This window comes from Gossypium raimondii, chromosome 9 (assembly GCF_025698545.1).
Source record: "Gossypium raimondii isolate GPD5lz chromosome 9, ASM2569854v1, whole genome shotgun sequence".
Classification (NCBI taxonomy): domain Eukaryota; kingdom Viridiplantae; phylum Streptophyta; class Magnoliopsida; order Malvales; family Malvaceae; genus Gossypium; species Gossypium raimondii.
Genome location: NC_068573.1, coordinates 45,110,084 through 45,129,642, shown reverse-complemented (window position 1 = coordinate 45,129,642; position 19,559 = coordinate 45,110,084). Strand labels below are relative to the sequence as shown.

The 19,559-nt window shown below is 32.8% G+C and overlaps 2 protein-coding genes and 1 pseudogene across 2 annotated transcripts; all 3 read left to right on the top strand.

Moving 5' to 3' along the window:
- The first annotated feature begins 1,492 nt into the window (after positions 1–1,492).
- Positions 1,493–6,568, top strand: LOC105800204 (cellulose synthase-like protein G3). The gene is made up of 6 exons (XM_012631189.2): positions 1,493–2,167; positions 4,276–4,425; positions 4,515–4,640; positions 4,735–5,178; positions 5,264–5,611; positions 5,695–6,568. Exons 1-6 carry the CDS (start codon positions 1,547–1,549, stop codon positions 6,235–6,237), a joined length of 2,232 nt encoding a protein of 743 aa, XP_012486643.2. The 5' UTR covers positions 1,493–1,546; the 3' UTR covers positions 6,238–6,568.
- A 1,876-nt stretch (positions 6,569–8,444) lies between these two features.
- LOC105800205 (cellulose synthase-like protein G2) lies at positions 8,445–13,853 on the top strand (annotated as a pseudogene).
- Positions 13,854–15,338: 1,485 nt separating this feature from the next.
- LOC105800206 (cellulose synthase-like protein G3) lies at positions 15,339–18,871 on the top strand. Its single transcript, XM_012631190.2, has 6 exons — positions 15,339–16,060; positions 16,632–16,781; positions 16,928–17,053; positions 17,165–17,608; positions 17,697–18,044; positions 18,125–18,871. Exons 1-6 carry the CDS (start codon positions 15,443–15,445, stop codon positions 18,665–18,667), a joined length of 2,229 nt encoding a protein of 742 aa, XP_012486644.1. The 5' UTR covers positions 15,339–15,442; the 3' UTR covers positions 18,668–18,871.
- Positions 18,872–19,559: the final 688 nt, after the last annotated feature.

Here is a 19,559-nt window from a genome sequence, read left to right as displayed (position 1 = left end):
CGAGAATGTTACGTTAATTAGATTAGGACATACCAATCATGTGAATGAAAATTTTATATAATAAATGTATTTATTAAACATTACATAAATATTAAATAAAATTTTAGATAAAATGGTAACATTAATTTATGTACGATAATAAAAAAAAGGAAAAATATGGCTATACGTCTTATTAAATATTTTATTAACGGTAGAGTTGAGAAAAAATTAATCAAATTAAAATTGACTCAATTAAGGTATTTGGACGGTTTATGAAATGTAAGTTCAAGAATCGCAATTACTCAAATCCAATCAAATTTTGTTCTTTATTTAAAATGTAATTCATTTTAATTTTTATGATATAAAACAAATATTTTATTTTAAAATAGTAAAATAATTTAAAATTCTTAAAAAATTATTATTTCGTAAAAATATTTCTGAATTTTTTTAAAAATTTTGTCAAATAATATTGAAAAGTGATAAAATAAAATTTATTTTTATTAAAATATGTTTTTAATATGTTTAAAAATAATATAAAAATAGAAAATAATTTAAAAAACCTTTAAAACCCGACAGAAACTAACCGATTTCAACCTTAGTTAATGGGAGAGTAAAGATCAATGTGCCATCAAATAAGCAGCGTAGCCCTCTTTTTTATTCAGCCACAAAAGTAGCAGTCGCACGGATCTCAATGGACATGGTCCAAGTGCAGGATTTTACATTCTCAAAATTGTGTGATTCTGACCAATAACGAATATCACAATTCTTAGGGTGAGTTTGGATGGGCGGTGTGTTTATCTGCGGTTAGTGTAAAAACAGCGGTGGCGGTGAGATTAGATACTGTAGCGATACTGTAGCATGAGACAAAAAGTAAGCTAAACGCACCGCACCCAATTGTCCATCCAAACTCACCCTTAATCAAATAGCTAATTTTCTAAAAATATGAACGAGGTTTGATTTTTTTTTATAGAAATGAAGTATGGTTAGTTATTTTACATACTCAAATTCATTTTTTAAACCTGTTATTTTTTGTTTAATTTTTTTTTCTAGCAGAGCTTCGAACATGAGGAGATTCCTCCGAGAAGTCTAATTTAATACTGAATTATCATTTAGAGATGCTTATTTTGAATGTCCTTTTCAGAGCACTACCGTTTTGATACCTACACAAATATCCATTAAGAAAGCAACCTCCAGGCTCCAGCCAATGATTTTATTTATTTCTCTTGCCTTTTTTTATTTTTATCATCCCAAAATATCGAGAATTGAGATATAATTCATATAGCAGTAATCATTTCAAAAAAATTGAGATTCCAAGTCCAACAATATATCATAAAGATAGTTTAGAGATTCGAACTGCACTTTAAAAAAAACTTGGTTGTCGTTTAATATTACCCACTAGGACCCAAATCTGATTTAGCATTTCCAGAAATTTTGTCATTTCATGTATCTTGGCTGTACAGTTGTGGCACGTCTCTGCCTCCCTCCGTCCCTATAAATCCATTACATGTACATATGTTGTATTCATCGTATCACAAGCTTCCATATTAGCTACCCAAGAACAAGAAGTATGGAAGGCCGGGGTTTAAGAGCAGGGTTCACAGCCGATGCTCCTCCCCTGCTTCACATGTCTGAACCATTGCGGCGGAAGGCCTTCAACCGCCTCTTCGCGGTGGTTTACTTCTCTGCCATTCTGGCTCTACTCTACCGCCATGTCCAAAACCTATTCCTCCACCCCACCACCAGCTTCCTCTCTTTCTCCATCACCCTTTTTTTGTTTATCTCTGATCTCGTTCTTGCCTTCATGTGGGCTTCGGCACAAGCTTTCCGGATGTCGCCTATCCGTCGTAAAGAGTTCCCTCAAAACCTAAAACAAATCATCAAAGACGAAGATTTTGTAGGATTAGACGTGTTCATATGCACGGCTGATCCTTACAAGGAGCCTCCGATGAATGTAGTGAACACGGCATTGTCATTGATGGCTTATGATTATCCGACAGAAAAGATTTCGATCTATGTTTCGGATGATGGAGGGTCGGTTTTGACTCTGTTTGCTTTCATGGAGGCTGCTAAGTTTGCAAGGTATTGGTTACCGTTTTGCAGGCAACACAACATAATGGAAAGGAGCCCTCATGTTTATTTTGAATCTAATTCCCATCATCCTTCTATCCCTCAGTTTGAGAAGATCAAGGTAATTAATACACTCCAAACACTTCAACTAAGTTTTCCAAACATATTTTTTTACGAAATTATACTAGTAATTAGTTTAATTTTCCGTTTATCTCCTTCTTTGTTTACTTCTCTCTAACATTGATTAATTACATGAGCTATAGTTTTCTCATAAAATAATTATTATAAATTTACACATAAAATTAGAAGATGAATAAAACTCTAGTAAAAGATACATCTTCAAAATAAGCAAAAAATAATAATGCTTCTACTAAACACAAGTATCCTCCATTTATCCTAAATTCGTAGTTCGTGACAGTCTCTCTTAACAATATTGTCTTCAAAGCTCAAACTCGTGTCTTTCCATTAAAAATGTGATGTGTCTTGCCATTGTACTCAACACTTGTTACTGTAAAATTATGTAATTAAAATTTATAATATGTATATATATAAATAAAATAAAATTTAGGCACAATACCAAATTTAGCCTTTATCATTTACATCTTTTGTCAATTTGACCCTTTTTTAATGAAAATGCTGACAAAAACATTAATTTTTTTAGTGATGTTGGCATGACAACCTGCTTGGCAGTTCACATACATTTATTGCTGACATAGCATTATTTATCTTATATATCACATCAACAAATAATTTAAAATTTATAAAAATAATCAAATAATAAAAATTTAAAAAAAAAATTAAAATGGAGTACATGTGATTGTCATGCATGTAGTAATCTTTAAAAAAATTAACATTTTAGTTTGTATTGATGTTAAAATAATAATAATTTGACTCTTTCTAAAATGTTGATGGTCAAATTTATTTGATTATATCTGCTCTTTTTGACACAATGCCTAAAACTATTATAGCCCCTCTCCAACCCATAAATAGGAGGATAATACACTTCAACGTACTCAAACTATCATTGCAATAATACTCATGCCAATTAAACTAAGACTCAACCGATTTAATATTTTATGTTTAAATTAATCATATTAATAAAAATACAAGCAACCCATTTCAAATATTATACAAAAGTTGCTTTGTCATATTGGAAGTTAAATACATGCATATTGTTTTCATTCACGTGCATGTATCATAGGCAAGAAAAGTATAACACTATATCTAATTGAAACTTGTAATGTTCACGTATATGTAGCTTAATGCTAAAGCTTTCAACTTAGCTTACTATTTTATGTTTTAATTTATTTCTTGAAGGACGAAATAGTTATATAGTTATTAGGTTGTGCAGCTTGGATTATGACGTGAATATTTAATCTATAATTTTTTAGGATTATTATTTAATAAATTGTATGTGATTTTTAATTTCATAATTAAACTTAAAAAGGTTTTTGTGTGTTTTATTTATTTAATTTTATTTTAAAAATTAATTAAAGATATGTTAAGGTTTTTGTAAAGTTAAAACTTCCTAGTATAGTATATTAACTAGTTATTCTAATTTTTATTGATTAAATTGGCCTTTTAATGGGGAGTTTGGCTTTAATCCATTACTATATCATTCAATACATGATTAATCATCATTTCACAAGTTAATTTTCACATTTAATAGATGAGTCTTACGTTGATCCTAGATGATAATGGTATTGGAAAGTAATGGGTGGATATTAATCCAAGGAAATTAAGTTTTAATTGTAAATATAAAGCTTAGGTTTATACGCTAAGGGTATGCTTTAAACTGCTAAAATAGGGAAAAAATATGGATTAGCAAATAATCCACATGCTTTGGGTATATTATTGTAAATTGTAATCTATATACATATAATTGTACACCTATAATGTGGGTAAACAAAATATAAGTTAAAAAGTAATTTTATTTAATAATGAATATAAGAAGATTTTAATATTATTGAATACAGTATGAATAGATACAAGTTTATATAAGAAAGTATTTTTATAATTTCGAGTTAATTATCCTTTCAGAATTATTTTTATATTATTTTAATCCATTCTGCAAGTGGGGCAGTTAGGATAATCTTAATAATTGCTTATTTTATTTGGCTTAGAAAATATCACGTTTTAGGTATACTACACTATTTTTTAAAATATCTATGCATCTCTTACAGAAAAAAATATTTTATCATGGTGTTGATAAAATCTTAAATAATGCAGATGATGTATGAGGATATGAAAATGAAGGTAGAACATGTGATAGATAAAGGTGAAGTTATTGAGGAATACATAAGTGATGATCAACAACATCAAGCTTTTAATAAATGGACCAAAAGTTTTTGTCGTATGGATCACCCCACTGTCATTCAGGTTTGCTTCTTCTATTTTAGAAGTTTTGGTCCGACGAACAGATATTACAATATTTGGGTTTATTAATATAGATTATGAGTTATGAACAGGTTATCTTAGATAAGAGCAAAGACACAGATATTTCAGGCCAATTAATGCCAAATCTCATTTATGTCTCTCGAGAGAAAAGTAAGACTTCACCCCACCACTTCAAAGCTGGCGCTCTTAATGTTTTGGTATGAATTAATCAACTCTGCTAATTATCAAATTAATTACCTTTCATTATGCTTTTCTAATTGTTTCTTCCCTCCTACCTTTTCGACGTTGAAGTTACGTGTATCGGCTGTTATGACGAATGCGCCAATAATCTTAACTCAAGATTGCGACATGTATTCAAATGATCCCCAAACACCTCTTCGTATACTGTGTTATTTCTCAGACCCTGCATTAAAATCAAACTTAGCATTCATTCAATTCCCCCAACGATTTCATGGCCTTAACAGAGATGACATTTATGCTTCCGAGTATAAACGTCTCTTCAAAATCAATTCTATGGGTTTTGATGGGCTAAAGGGCCCAAATTATGTTGGATCTGGTTGCTTTTTTCGAAGACGAGCTTTATTAGGAGGCCCATCAACTCCAGTGCCACCTGAGATCCCAGAACTCGGTCCGGACCATGTGGTAAGAAAGCCCATTATATCTCAAGAAATTTTGTCACTAGCACACCGTGTTGCAGGTTGCAACTATGAGAACCAAACTGGATGGGGCTCTCAGGTAAGCTCATAAGTCACTCTCCACAGTACTGTCTTTAAAGGGCTTAATATTTAAGTATTTGAAGAGTTTATTAACATGTTTGCAGAGTGGCTTTAGATATGGATCATTGGTTGAGGACTTTTACACAGGGTATAGGCTTCAGTGTGAAGGATGGAAGAGCTTATTTTGCAACCCTGAGAGGGCTGCATTTTTAGGGGATGTCCCAATCACCCTTTTTGATGTACTTAGTCAATGCAAAAGATGGTGCATTGGCTTGTTTGAAGTAGCTTTCTCCAAATATAACACTCTCATCTTTGGTTCTCAATCTATGGGTGTTTTAATGAGCCTAGCTTATTCTCACTATGCATTATGGCCCATTTGGTGCATTCCAGTCACCTTTTATTCTTTCCTCCCTCAGCTAGCACTCCTCAATCAAGTCGGTATCTTCCCAAAGGTAAGAACATCGATGAATTGTGTTATATGTGGTAAAGTTTTTATTAGATTTCCAAAAATATATTGAAAATTTATGTCTTGCAGATAACGGAACCATGGTTTTTCCTGTACGTTTTTCTTTTCCTTGGCGCATACGGGCAAGATTTCTTAGATTTTGTCCTTGATGGAGGCACTGTCCGAAAGTGGTGGAATGCGCAAAGGATGTGGATGATAAGAGGACTGTCATGTTACTTATTTAGTTCAATTGAGTACTTGTTGAAGTCAGTAGGGATTTCCACACATGGTTTTAGCCTAACAAGCAAGGTGGTTGATGATGAACAAAGCAAGAGATATGGCCAAGGCATTTTTGAGTTTGGGGTCCCATCCCCATTGTTTGTACCATTAACAGTGGCAGCAATAATCAACTTGTTCTCGTTCCTATTAGTATTGACACAATCTTTTAGTGGAAAAAATACGGAAGGCCTCTGTTTGCAGATGATTTTAACTGGTTCCATCGTCTTGAATTGCCTACCAGTTTATGGAGCCATTGGCTTAAGGAATGATGCAGGGAAAATGCCAACCCAAATTACTATTATCTCAACATTTGTGTCGGTGGCTCTCTGTTATGCCTCTTCACTTTGTTTGTGAAGTATTAATGAGTGTTTTAAATACTAAAAATAAGGCCTTTTCTAGTGAAATATTGGAAACTAGGATCTTTGTATTCCTTTTTTATTTATTTATGGTTTTTTTGGTATGTTGATATTTGTTTTATTGTTTATCTCCCAATGGTTTTTTGCTTTGTATTCTTACTGATGAATACTGCCTTGCTTCTTTTATCATGTTCTCTTGGGGTTTGTAAGATTAGAAAATTTGAAGCCATTGGGCTCGTTTTAGCTGAGGTTCAATGAGAAGAGAAAGAAATGGCCAAGGAGTGGCGCCCAAGCTGTTCCGTTTGGTTGGTCTTGGGCCTATTGCGCAATTATTTCTTTTTTGTTTTAGTTACTCGTCTGGTTCTTTTGAATTGGGTCATATTCTTTCAATGTCTCACAAAAGAAGGGATCCAAACGCAAATGGAAGCTAGCTTCGAAGACGTATAATGGCAAATAGAAACCCCAACTCATCACTAATAAGTTTACACCATCTGGATTTGAAAATTCGAACACGTAATTTGGCACTGTGATACCCCTCACCTCCAACATTTTTATCATCTCTTCTTCTTTCGTTTTACACAACCACTAAAAATTCCCTATATTAATTTGGGTTCTTTGTCACTACCGTTGTACTTGAACTAGCCCTATCTTTTCTTTTCTTCTTTTCACCATCGCCTTTACTCCTCCCTCTTCCATTACATTCACCCGGTATGGCATTCTAAATATACAGCCTAACTTTCCTAATCCTTAAAACTTTTGCTTTGAATGCTTAAGACAAAAAAGTAAAACCAAAATTTGAAATTTCAAAGGCAAAAATTTAGACAAATCTTAGCAACAAAAAGTTTCTTTAAAGTTTATAGGGATTAAGGTATTCAATGAAAGACTTAAAGTGGCACAACTCGCCGTATCCAATATGGCGTTAACATGTGTCCTATAAGTTATGACTCACTGAATCAATGATTTATCAACACTAGCTGCATGTCTCTCTTATTAGCTAGCAAAACCCAAATGATGCCTCTTATAAATTCAAATTAAAGTATTTATGGAAGCTTCTACAATACATGCATAAATCCTTCCTTCACCTCACCACATGTGTAATTTATACACATTTATCCTTAATAAATAGGAAAATAAATCATTTCAAAACAAGTCACTTTGTAGCTTCCCCCTAGACTAAGGGATAATTGTTATTAGTATCTCACTAGAGCGGCCTTTGCCTCCATTACCTCACCCAGCAACAAACTTGTTGACTATGACTTCACTTGTAGGCTACACTTTCCCAACCATGGACCTTGTGGACACATAATTGCATGGGATGTGGAGCGTCTTTGATCTATCTCGCTAAGGACAAATGTTGAATCTTTCTATACATGGATCACACATTAGGTCTTGCCTAATCCATGTCAACTTCATCATCACTTATCTAGAGGGTTACCATGCTCCCTAAGTGGTCAACCGTGATAAGATCAGCACCAGACACATGTTAGGACTTGACGACTAGTGATGGTTAGCCTCACCTATAATTACCCATCCTTAGCTTTAGGAGGAGCTTCTATCCTAAACTGCTATGCTTCTTACTCATCTATTCTTTTAAAGCGACTCTTTGTACCTCACCACTATATGAACCGCCATCCACCAAAGGGTGGCATAGTTGCCCACAAGGGCCTTGTATGTTGTGGGGCATGGTCTCAAATCCTATCAATCATAATTGCTCACATTTCCTTGGTAGGTGATAGTGCACCATGCATAGTTCGTCTCCATCTAGACGTTCCCACTCTACTAAATCCACCACTTTAAGCACACAAACTCTTCACAAACTTGGGAGAAAGCTCCCACTCTATTGAATATATTGTTTTAGGTACTTAGTCTCTTCACAAATTTGGGAGACAAAATCCCAACTTGTTGAGGGTAATTAGCTCTAGACAAATGACACTTCGTAAACTTCTTTTAAAGGAATTGACATCCAGTCAACATAAATATAATTCATATAATATAATCCTTTAATATTCAAATCCTTAAAAAAAAAAGTTGAGATAATGTACTTTAAAGAAATTAAATTGTTTAATATAGATATTTATATATAATATAACCACTTGGATCAAAATCTCAATTAGAATTTCCGGACATATTGCCATATTTCACGTATCTTGCCTGAACTGTTGTGGCACGTCTCTGCTGCCCTCTGGCCTATATATCCATTACATGTACTGCAACTTGTATTCATCGTATCACAAACGTCCATATTAGCTACCCAAGAAGTATGGAAGGCCGAGGTTTAAGAGCAGGGTTTACCACCGATGCTCCTCCCCCGCTTCACATGTCTGAACCATTGCGGCGGACGGCCTTCAACCGCCTGTTCGCTGTGGTTTACTTCTCTGCCATTCTGGCTCTACTCTACCGCCATGTCCGAAACCTATTTCTCCACCCCACGACCAGCTTCCTCTCTTTCTCCATCACCCTTACTTTGTTTATCTCTGATCTCGTTCTTGCTTTCATGTGGGCTTCGGCGCAAGCTTTCCGAATGTCACCCATCCGTCGTAAAGAGTTCCCTCAAAACCTAAAACGAATCATCAAAGACAAAGATTTTGTAGGATTAGACGTGTTCATATGCACGGCCGATCCTTACAAGGAGCCGCCGATGAATGTAGTGAACACGGCATTGTCATTGATGGCTTATGATTATCCGACAGAAAAGATTTCGATCTATGTATCGGATGATGGAGGGTCGGTTTTGACTCTGTTTGCGTTCATGGAGGCTGCTAAGTTTGCAAGGCATTGGTTACCATTTTGCAGGGAACAGAATATAATGGAAAGGAGCCCTAATGTCTATTTTTGTTCTAATTACCAGCATCCTTCTAGCCCTCACTTCGACAAGATTAAGGTAATTATTACACTCCAAACACTTCAATTAACTTTTCCAAACATATTTTTATACCAAATTATACTAGTAATTAATTTACTTATTTTGATTAATACACTCATGCCTCCGTTTAGTTATAGTGTGTTAACAAAAGAAAAAGCCTAATTATTGCATTAAAATAATTTGTATAAACTTCAAATTAAAATTTTGGGCAAAATTTTAATTAAAAAATAACATTTTCAAAATATGTCAAAAGATTTTTCCATTTATTTAAAACAAGTCATAAGTGATGTGAATGATTAAAATTACCAAATAAAATTAATTTACTGTTAACTAATACCAGTCTGACATCTATACATTTTTTGTCATTATACTCAAATTCAGGACTAGGTTTAGTATTAATCATATTATATGTAGATATAAACAAGTCATTTCAACTATACAATAAATTATAGATAAGTTGCTTGTCGTTTTGGAAGTAATTTGATGTACATATTGTTTTCATTCACGTGCGTGTATCATACCCAAAAAACAGTATAATAAGATGTCTAAATGTAACCTATAATGTTCACGTATATGTAGCTTAACTACACAAAGCTTTCAACTTAGTTTACTATTTTATGTTTTATTTTCATTTGTTGGAGGACAAAACAGTTCTAAAGTTATTACGTTGTTTACACAAGCCAAACCGGAACAAATTTTTAGGGGCCAAATGAAATTTTATTTTTTTATAGTCTATACTTTTATAATTTTAAAAAATTAAACCTAATTTTTATAATTCTAGAAGGGTCAAAGTACAATTTTACCTTTACTAATTTAAAATTTTAAAAAAAAATTAGAAGACCTAAATAATACTTTTCCATTTTAATAAGAACTGGGGCCATGCTAACCCCCTAGATTCGCCTTCGGTTGTTCAACTTGGATCATGACGTCAAGATTTAAAATATTGTTTTAGCTTTTCGAGCAAGGCAAGGCATGTGTAAGTTTTTAATTTTAAAAATACAATTAATCTTTTTTACATGAATAAAAGTATCACAAAATCTTTTTATAATATTTTGAATTATATTTTAATTTTGTATTAAAAATATAAATAAATATATTAAATGAGTGAGTACAATAATTTTATATGTTAATTCATTAATTTATTTTTAAAATATAAATTAAAAATAATCATCCTAAGTTTCTTTGTCAGTCGGCGGAAAGTTTTTAATGGTTAAATATATAGGCTGAACTGTCAAACTTTTAAAATTGCCTTGGGCATATCATGGTTGAAACTTGAAAACGAGAGAAAGTGATAACCTCCGGAGGCAAACAGAAAATGTAATTTTTAAAAGTGTAAATATTTTGATATATTAATAATATATTTTTAATTTGTTAAATAGAATTATAAATTTGTCGTATGTTTTATTTTCTTTTATATATTTTCACCGTATCTTATATATCCTAGTCATCATTCTAATTTTATTTGTGAAAATTTTAAATTCTATTAAATATATTCTTTAAATATAAAAATGTTTTTATTTTTTAAAATTTTTTAAAACTTGACCTAGTGGATGATTTTTAATCCATTATCTTCTTTCTGAAAACTGCATTTGCACATGGTTCCCATGTTGGTAATTGCTTATTCTATTTCACTTGGAAAATATAACCTTTTAGACATTATTTTTATTTTATTTTCAATATTTTATGTTTGTTTTATTTATACTTGGTGAATTAATATTCGGTTCATGAATTGAGTTTTAATTCGATTATAAAAATGCTAAAAGTCGATTATTATTATAAAATAAAAATATTATTTTGAAGATATTTTTATCTTTTATATTTCATATAAAATATAGAATAATATATATATATGGTTTGATTTGAACCAAAATATTTTAGTTTTCGCCTTCTTAATTTTATCATTTCAATTATATAAAATATAGAATAATACATATACATGATTTGGTTTTTAATAAATTTTACTATAAATTTGTTACATGAATTTTTCATATACGAATATTAGGGTGAACAAAAATATTTTATATTAAAATATATACTTATAAAATTATTTTAACAAATGATTATGGGTGGTAAGAGATTTTATTTGATGATTTTGTTGGTCATGTGTTTGATTCTTAAATAATGTTTTTAGTTTTTTATTTGAAAAATTATATAAAACAATGAAGTACCTAAAATACCCTTATAATAATATTAATCACCCTTTAAAGTAAATGTATTTTAGTAATTTCATAATCAAGTTGGTATTGAGTTGATTTGTGACACCAATTCAATCAGCCATTTTATCTATAGTATAGATTAAAAAATTATATGAGTTAAACGTTTGACAATCAATTGTGTTGAGGGATTTTCGACTCCTTTGGGAAAAGTCTTCGAAGTGTCAAAGTCGACAATCCCCTCAATATGTTTAGTATTATCTTATGTTGGGGTTTTATTTCTCAACTAAAAAATTATATAAGTTAAACATCTCGTTTGATCGGGCCGTGCAAATATATAATGTAAATCCCCTAAAAAATAATCCTCATCATCATCATAATGATCCCTCAAAAGTCATCCGTATTAACATGAAAATCAAGGATGAAGGGGCAGGTAGTGGTTTTAGCCCCTCAAAAATGATTTTTTTTATATAATCACTTCAATTTTTAAGAAACCACAAGTTAATTATTGCAGATGATGTACGAGGATATGAAAGTGAAGGTTGAACATGTGATTGATAAAGATGAAGTTACTGATGAATACATAACCGATCATCAACAACGTCAAGCTTTCAATAAATGGACCAAAAGCTTTACTCGTATGGATCACCCCACTGTCATTCAGGTTTGTTTACTCAACCTTTTTTACTTGGATAGGTCTATTTTATTTTTATTTACCGATAGATTATGAACCATGATCAGATTATCTTAGATAAGAGCCACGACAAAGATATTTCTGGCCGTTTAATGCCAAATCTCATTTACGTCTCCAGAGGGAAAAGCAAGACTTCACCCCACCACTTTAAAGCTGGTGCTCTTAATGTTCTGGTTTGAATTAATCAAATCTATTAATCTTATTTTTCTGCTAATCATCAAAGTAATTACCTTTCATTATGGTTTTTAATTTTTCCTTTACATTTTCAACATTGAAGTTACGTGTATCAGCTGTTATGACAAATGCGCCAATAATCTTAACTCAAGATTGTGATATGTACTCAAATGATCCCCAAACACCTCTTCGAATGCTGTGTTATTTATCAGACCCTCCGCTAAAATCAAGCTTAGCATTCATTCAGTTTCCCCAAAGATTTCATGGCGTTAACAAAGATGATATTTATGATACTGAGTATAAACTTCCCTTCCAAATCAATCCTATGGGCCTTGATGGGCTAAAGGGCCCAAGCTATCTTGGGTCTGGCTGCTTCTTTCGTCGACGAGCATTATTGGGAGATCCATCAACTCCGGTTGCACCCGAAATCCCAGAACTTAGCCCAGAACATGTGGTAAACAAGCCCATTAGATCTCAAGAAACTTTGTCATTGGCACACCATGTTGCAAGTTGCAACTACGAGAACGAAACCAAATGGGGTTCTAAGGTAAAGCTCATAAGTCACTCTAAACAATACTGTCTCTAAGAAGCGTAAAATTTAAGTATCTGAAGTGTTCATTGACATGTTTGCAGACTGGCTTTAGATATGGATCATTGGTTGAGGACTTTTACACATCGTATAGGCTTCATTGTGAAGGATGGAAGAGCTTATTTTGCAACCCTGAGAGGGCTGCATTTTTAGGGAATGTTCCAATCACCCTTTTTGATGGTGTTAACCAATGCAAGAGATGGTGCATTGGCTTGTTTGAAGTAGCTTTCTCCAAATATAGTCCTCTCACCTTTGGTTCTCAATATATGGGTCTTTTAATGAGCCTAGGTTACTCTCACTATGCATTTTGTTCCTTTTGGTGCATACCAGTCACCTTCTATTCTTTCCTACCTCAACTAACACTTCTCAATCAAGTTAGCATCTTCCCAAAGGTATGAACATTAATGAATTGTATTATATATATAAAGTTTTTATTAGATTTAGGTATATCTATGGATTCGGAAAATAACAATTCATGTCATGCAGATATAGGAACCATGGTTTTTCCTTTATGTGTTTCTTTTCCTCGGCTCATACGGGCAAAATTTTCTTGATCTCATCTTGGTCGGAGGAACTGTCCGAAGGTGGTGGAATGCTCAAAGGATGTGGATGATAAGGGGACTGACATGTAACTTATTTGCTTCAATTGAGTACTTGTTGAGGTCACTAGGGATTTCCACATATGATTTTTGCCTTACCAGTAAGGTGGTTGATGATGAACAAAGCAAGAGATACGGACAAGGCATTTTTGAGTTTGGGGTCCCATCTCCATTGTTTGTGCCATTAACAGTGGCAGCAATAATCAACTTATTCTCATTCTTATCCGGGTTGACTGGATTTTTTAGCGGCAACAATATGGAGGGCCTGGGTTTGCAGATGATTTTAACTGGTTCCATCGTCTTGAATTACTTACCGGTTTATGGAGCCATTGCCTTAAGGAATGATGCAGGGAAAATGCCAACCCAAATTATAATTATCTCTCCATTTGTGTCAGTGGCTCTTTATTATGCCTCTTCACTTTGTTTATGGAGTAACAACGACTCTTCTAAGCACTAAAATAAGGCCTTTTCTAGTCAAATGTTGGAAATTAGTGTCTTTACTTTGTATTCTCCTTGGGCTCCATCAAGGGTTGGGTTACTCCTCTAGCTTGTTTGAATAAAATCTAATTTTGTAATTCGTGTTAATCTTCGCTTAACCCAAACAACAATTTATTAATCGCAAAATATGTGGATTAGAATTTTGTTAAAAAATTCATTTCTATTATTTCATTAAAAATCATTTAGGATTTTGAATTTAAAGAATTAAAAAATCGAAATCTTATCTTCAATGCAAGCTCTTATGAACAAGTCTCTATACTTTTTGCTAAATATGAATTTAATTTTTCTATTTTTATTTTAAGAATTTAATTAGTCTCTAAATTTTTCACTTTTTAAAATTCGAGTCACTTGTTAACATAATTAAAATTTTCTATTAAATTTAGCTTTATCACAACATTAATTTTTTGTTACATATTTATCGAATAAATATTTTATTATTTCCAAATGTTACACCACAAATTTAACTAAAGAATTTTAATGATATTAACAATTACACTTAAATTTTATAAATAAAAATAAAGAGACTTTCAAAATAATAAAATATAAGAGTTACCAACGAATTTAAAGTCTACTTTCTTAACCATACATATCATCAAACAGTAAGTTTAAATTTATTAAAGCTTCAAAATTTTATATAAATTTTGTATTTTTTTATTTTTATTTGCTATTATTCGTGAAAATAGCAGTTATCAATTAGGTTTAAACATGTATACTGAAATTTAAGACATTAAAATTTGTGTTATTGATATGATATGTATGGGTATTAGTCACGTATTTATCCTACATTTAAACATTTTATAAAGTTTTATTAAATTTTTATAAAAAAAAAGTGACATATTATTAATACGTGACTTTATTTGGATATAAATTATTTTTTTGAATATGCACAAATGAATATTAAAATTGAAATTTCCAGAAAGTATTGAAGGTGTCTTTTCTTCTTCCCATTGGCGTTCAACTCCCTCCCCATGGTTGCTAATCTCTTTGGACGATGGACTTTGCATCAACGTAAACATACATGCTTCCCACCGTTTTTATGAACTTAGTCCCTGAATCTAATTTTCCACACTGATCGAAAACTCATCCTCCCCATACCCCTATAATATCCTCTTCAGTTGGTAGGTCATAATAAAGATCCAACTCTTCCGGTTTTGATTCCTTTTGTTCATACGAAGCAAACACTTGAACCTAGTTTTGATTCCTTTTTAGTGGTTTACGATTGCACTAGTATTTGATATCTAGGTCGTTTCTACACTATTGTTCATTAACCCCAAAAAAAATCTTCAAGAAAACAGCATACAACCAAGTTTAATTTATTTCTCTTTCCTCTTTTTTCCTAATCATTCCAAAATAATTGAGATCCCAAGTTGAACAATATATATTATAAAAATTATTGGGATTCCAAAAATTATTTGGGTTGTTGAGGCTGCCCATTGGTGTATATTTTCTGCTTTGTTTGGACTTTTTGTGATTGTTTATTAAAATGAATTTTTGTTGAGAGAGAATCCCAGCCTCATTTAGCATTTCCAGACATGAGATCTTGGCTGAATAGTTCTGGCTCCTCTACCCTCTCTCTGGCCTATATATATAGATGTGTTGTAATGGTATTGGTCATATCAGCTAGCCAACAAGTATGGAAGGTCGACGTCTAAGAGGAGGGTTCACCACCACCGATTCTCCTCCGCTTCACACGTCTGAGCCATTACGACGCACCGCCTTCAACCGCCTGTTCGCGGCGGTTTACTTCTCTGCCATTCTGGCTCTACTCTACCGCCATGTCCAAAACCTATTTCTCCTTTCCACGACCAGCCTACTTTCTTTCTCCACCATCCTTTCTTTGTTTATCTCTGATCTCGTTCTAGCCTTCATGTGGGCTTCGCTGCAAGCTCTCCGAATGTCGCCCATTCGTCGGAAAGAGTTCCCTCAAGACCTAAAACAAATCATCAAAGATGAAGATTTTGTAGGACTAGACGTGTTCATTTGCACGGCTGATCCTTACAAGGAACCGCCGATGAATGTTGTGAACACGGCATTGTCGTTGATGGCTTACGATTACCCGACCGACAAGATTTCAATCTATGTTTCCGATGATGGAGGATCGGATTTGACTCTATTTGCTTTCATGGAGGCTGCTGAGTTTGCAAGGCATTGGTTACCGTTTTGCAGGGAACACAATGTAATGGAAAGGAGCCCTCAAGTATATTTTGAATCTAATTACCATTCTTCTAGCCCTCACTTTGAGAAGATTAAGGTAATTAACACACTCAAACACCTTAATTAACTTTTCCAAACATATTTTATACGAAATTATATTAGTAATTAATTTAATTTTCTATTCATTTCTTTTATAGAAAACTTAAAAATAGCCGTAATTTTTTAAAAATATATTTAAACTCACTCAAACTCGAATACGGGAAAAAATTAGGTAATATACATTCAGACAAAGAACCAGACACAGACAGCCATAAAAATTTTGTCGTTTAGTCGACATTATTTGTGGTGTAGTCAAACTCGGATTTTTTAAAGGTCAAACACTCAAATTTAGGAGTAGGTTTAGTATTAATATTTTATCTAGTAAATTTAGGATAATATCATTTAAAATAATAAATAAGAACGATATTTAACATCTATTAAATAAAATAAATAATATTTATTATGTAGCATTAGCTTCCCGCTAACGTCGGAACTCTCAAATCTTTTTATGATTTATTTTATTATTAATAAAAGTTATTTTAATTATCATTCTAATAAAGAACAATTCATTCTATGTAGATTCAGAGTATATAAATTTATATTTAACAAATCTATCGTAATTATTGCAGATAATGTATGAAGATATGAAAATGAAGGTAGAACATGTGATGGATAAAGGTAAAATAGCTGATGAATACATTAGTGATGAACAACGACGACAAGTTTTTAATAAATGGATCAAAGGCTTTACTCGTATGAATCATCCTACTGTCATTCAGGTTTGCTTATTCTATTTACTCAAGATTGACTTGTTTTGTACTATTAAATAAAAATGCTTGTGAGAATGAGACAGACAAACTACAATCCGATGCTTGTATAGGTTTATCCTGTTTTTGTTTACTAATAGATTATGAACTATGAGCAGGTTATCTTAGATAAGAAGCATGACAAAGATAATTCTGGCCGTTTAATGCCAAATCTCATTTATGTCTCTAGAGAGAAAAACAACACTTCACCTCACCATTTTAAAGCCGGTGCTCTTAATGTTCTGGTATGAATTAATTAACTCCATTAATCTTGTTTTTCTGCTAATCATCGAATCAATTTCTTTTTATTATGCTTTTCTGATTGGATTTTTTCCCTTGCATTTTTGACATTGAAGTTACGTGTATCAGCTGTTATGACAAATGCACCAATAATCTTAACTCAAGATTGCGACATGTATTCAAATGATCCCCAAACACTTCTTCGTATACTGTGTTATTTATCGGACCCTGCAATCAAATCAAACTTAGCATTTATCCAATTTCCCCAGCGATTTCATGGCCTTAACAAACAGGATATCTATGCTTGTGAGTATAAACATCACTTCCAAGTAAATCCTATGGGTTTTGATGGGCTAAAGGGCCCAAGCTATATTGGATCCGGCTGCTTTTTTCATCGACGAGCTTTGTTCGGAGGTCCATCAACTCCGGTGCCACCCGAAATCCCAGAACTCAGCCCCGACCATGTGGTTAGCAAGCCCATTCAATCTCAAGAAATTTTGTCATTGGCACACCATGTTGCAGGTTGCAACTACGAGAACCAAACCAATTGGGGCTCTAAGGTAAAGCTCATAAGTCATTCTCCACAATACTGTCTTCAAAAAGATTAAAATTTAAAAGTATTTGAAGAGTTCTTTGATATGTATGCAGAGTGGGTTTAGATATGGATCATTGGTTGAGGACTATAACACATCGTATAGGCTTCATTGTGAAGGATGGAAGAGCTTATTTTGCAACCCTAAGAGAGCTGCATTTTTAGGGGATGTCCCGATCACCCTTTTTGATGTACTTAGCCAAAACAAGAGATGGTGCATCGGCTTGTTTGAAGTAGCTTTCTCCAAATATAATCCTCTCATCTTTGGTTCTCAATATATGGGTGTTTTAATGAGCCTAGCTTATTCTCACTATGCATTTTGGCCCATTTGGTGCATTCCAGTCATCTTCTATTCTTTCCTCCCCCAGCTAGCACTCCTCAATCAATTCAGCATCTTCCCAAAGGTAATGTAGACATATGTAGTGAAGCTTGTGTTTGAATCCGATATATTTATCGACTCGAAAATAAAATTGTGTGTTTGCAGTTATCGGAACCATGGTTTTTCCTATATGTTTTCCTTTTCCTCGGGGCATATGGGCAAGATTTCGTTGAGTTCTTCCTGGCTGGAGGCACGGTCCGTAGGTGGTGGAATTGTCAAAGGATGTGGATGATAAGGGGACTGTCATGTTACTTATTTGGTTCAGTTGAGTACTTGTTGAAGTCAATAGGGATTTCCACACATGGTTTTAGCCTAACAAGCAAGGCGCTTGATGATGAACATAGCAAGAGATATGGCCGGGGCATTTTTGAGTTTAGGGTCCCATCCCCATTGTTTGTGCCATTAACAATGGCAGCAATAATCAACTTGTTCTCATTCCTATTGGGATTGACTGCATTTATGCGTGGCAACAATATGGAAGGCCTGGGTTTGCAGATGATTTTAATTGGTTTCATCGTCTTAAATTGCCTACCAGTTTATGGAGCCATTGCCCTAAGAAATGATGCAGGGAAGATACCAACTCAAATTACAATTATCTCAACATTCGTGTCAGTGGCTTTTTATTATGCCTCTTCACTCTGTTTCTGAAGTAATAAAGAGACTTTTAAGTAGTAAAAATAAAAAAAAAGCCTTTTTTCTGGTCCAATATTGGAAATTAGGATCTTTACTTTGTATTCTCCTTGATAACACTCCCTGGTTTCTTGTCCTTCAAGAGACAGGTTACTCTGACTGAATTTGGTTGTAGAGAAGGTCTTTTTTGTAATTCGAAAGGTTTTTTCTCGACCCAGATAATATTTTATTAATTACAAAATATTTTATTTTTTTACAGTATTCAAAATATTTTTATTAGAATTTAGTTATAAAATTTTATTATGTATAATCAATTTGGGGAGGTGGTTAAAATATTAAAAATATATATATGAAAGGGTAAAATTACTTTAATTTTACATTGGTGTAAGTTGATTCTTCTCTATCCATGTTATATTCATATAGAGAACATAATTATTTGATGCATAGTTGGAAAAAGTATCATAGAGGCCCTATATTAGGAGTTAGATTATATTTTACCCCATTTATTTAGAAAATGGACAAATTAGTTTCTATAAGTTAGATCAAATTAGAGAGTAAACTGATCATTTTATTAAAATTTCATCCATTTCTACTATTAAAAGTTGTGTCCCTGATGAAAGAACCATATATAGATACATGTTATGTCACATGTACCTCGTATTGAAGTACAATGACCGATTTTCAACAGTAAAATTAGATAGAATTTTTAATAGAAGAACCAATTTACTTTTTGATCTAACGTATAGAGACTAATTTGTACATTTTTTCAAGTAAAGGGGACAAAATACAATTCGACTCCTAGTACAAGAGCCTCCATGATACTTTTACCTACACGGTTTGTGGAGTTTTTAGATGACACAAACATGGTTGAAACTGTGGCAAGTACCACATTTGTTTATATATTTTATAA

What these genes read in the sequence shown, in the direction of transcription:
- LOC105800204 (XM_012631189.2), top strand. Translation starts at nt 1,547, where the DNA reads ATGGAAGGCCGGGGTTTAAGAGCAGGGTTCACAGCCGATGCTCCTCCC. An exon ending in ATCACCCCACTGTCATTCAG is followed by an intron (nt 4,426 to 4,514) that starts GTTTGCTTCTTC and finishes AGTTATGAACAG; the next exon opens with GTTATCTTAGATAAGAGCAA. An exon ending in AAACTGGATGGGGCTCTCAG is followed by an intron (nt 5,179 to 5,263) that starts GTAAGCTCATAA and finishes ACATGTTTGCAG; the next exon opens with AGTGGCTTTAGATATGGATC.
- LOC105800206 (XM_012631190.2), top strand. Translation starts at nt 15,443, where the DNA reads ATGGAAGGTCGACGTCTAAGAGGAGGGTTCACCACCACCGATTCTCCT. An exon ending in AAACCAATTGGGGCTCTAAG is followed by an intron (nt 17,609 to 17,696) that starts GTAAAGCTCATA and finishes ATATGTATGCAG; the next exon opens with AGTGGGTTTAGATATGGATC. An exon ending in AATTCAGCATCTTCCCAAAG is followed by an intron (nt 18,045 to 18,124) that starts GTAATGTAGACA and finishes GTGTGTTTGCAG; the next exon opens with TTATCGGAACCATGGTTTTT.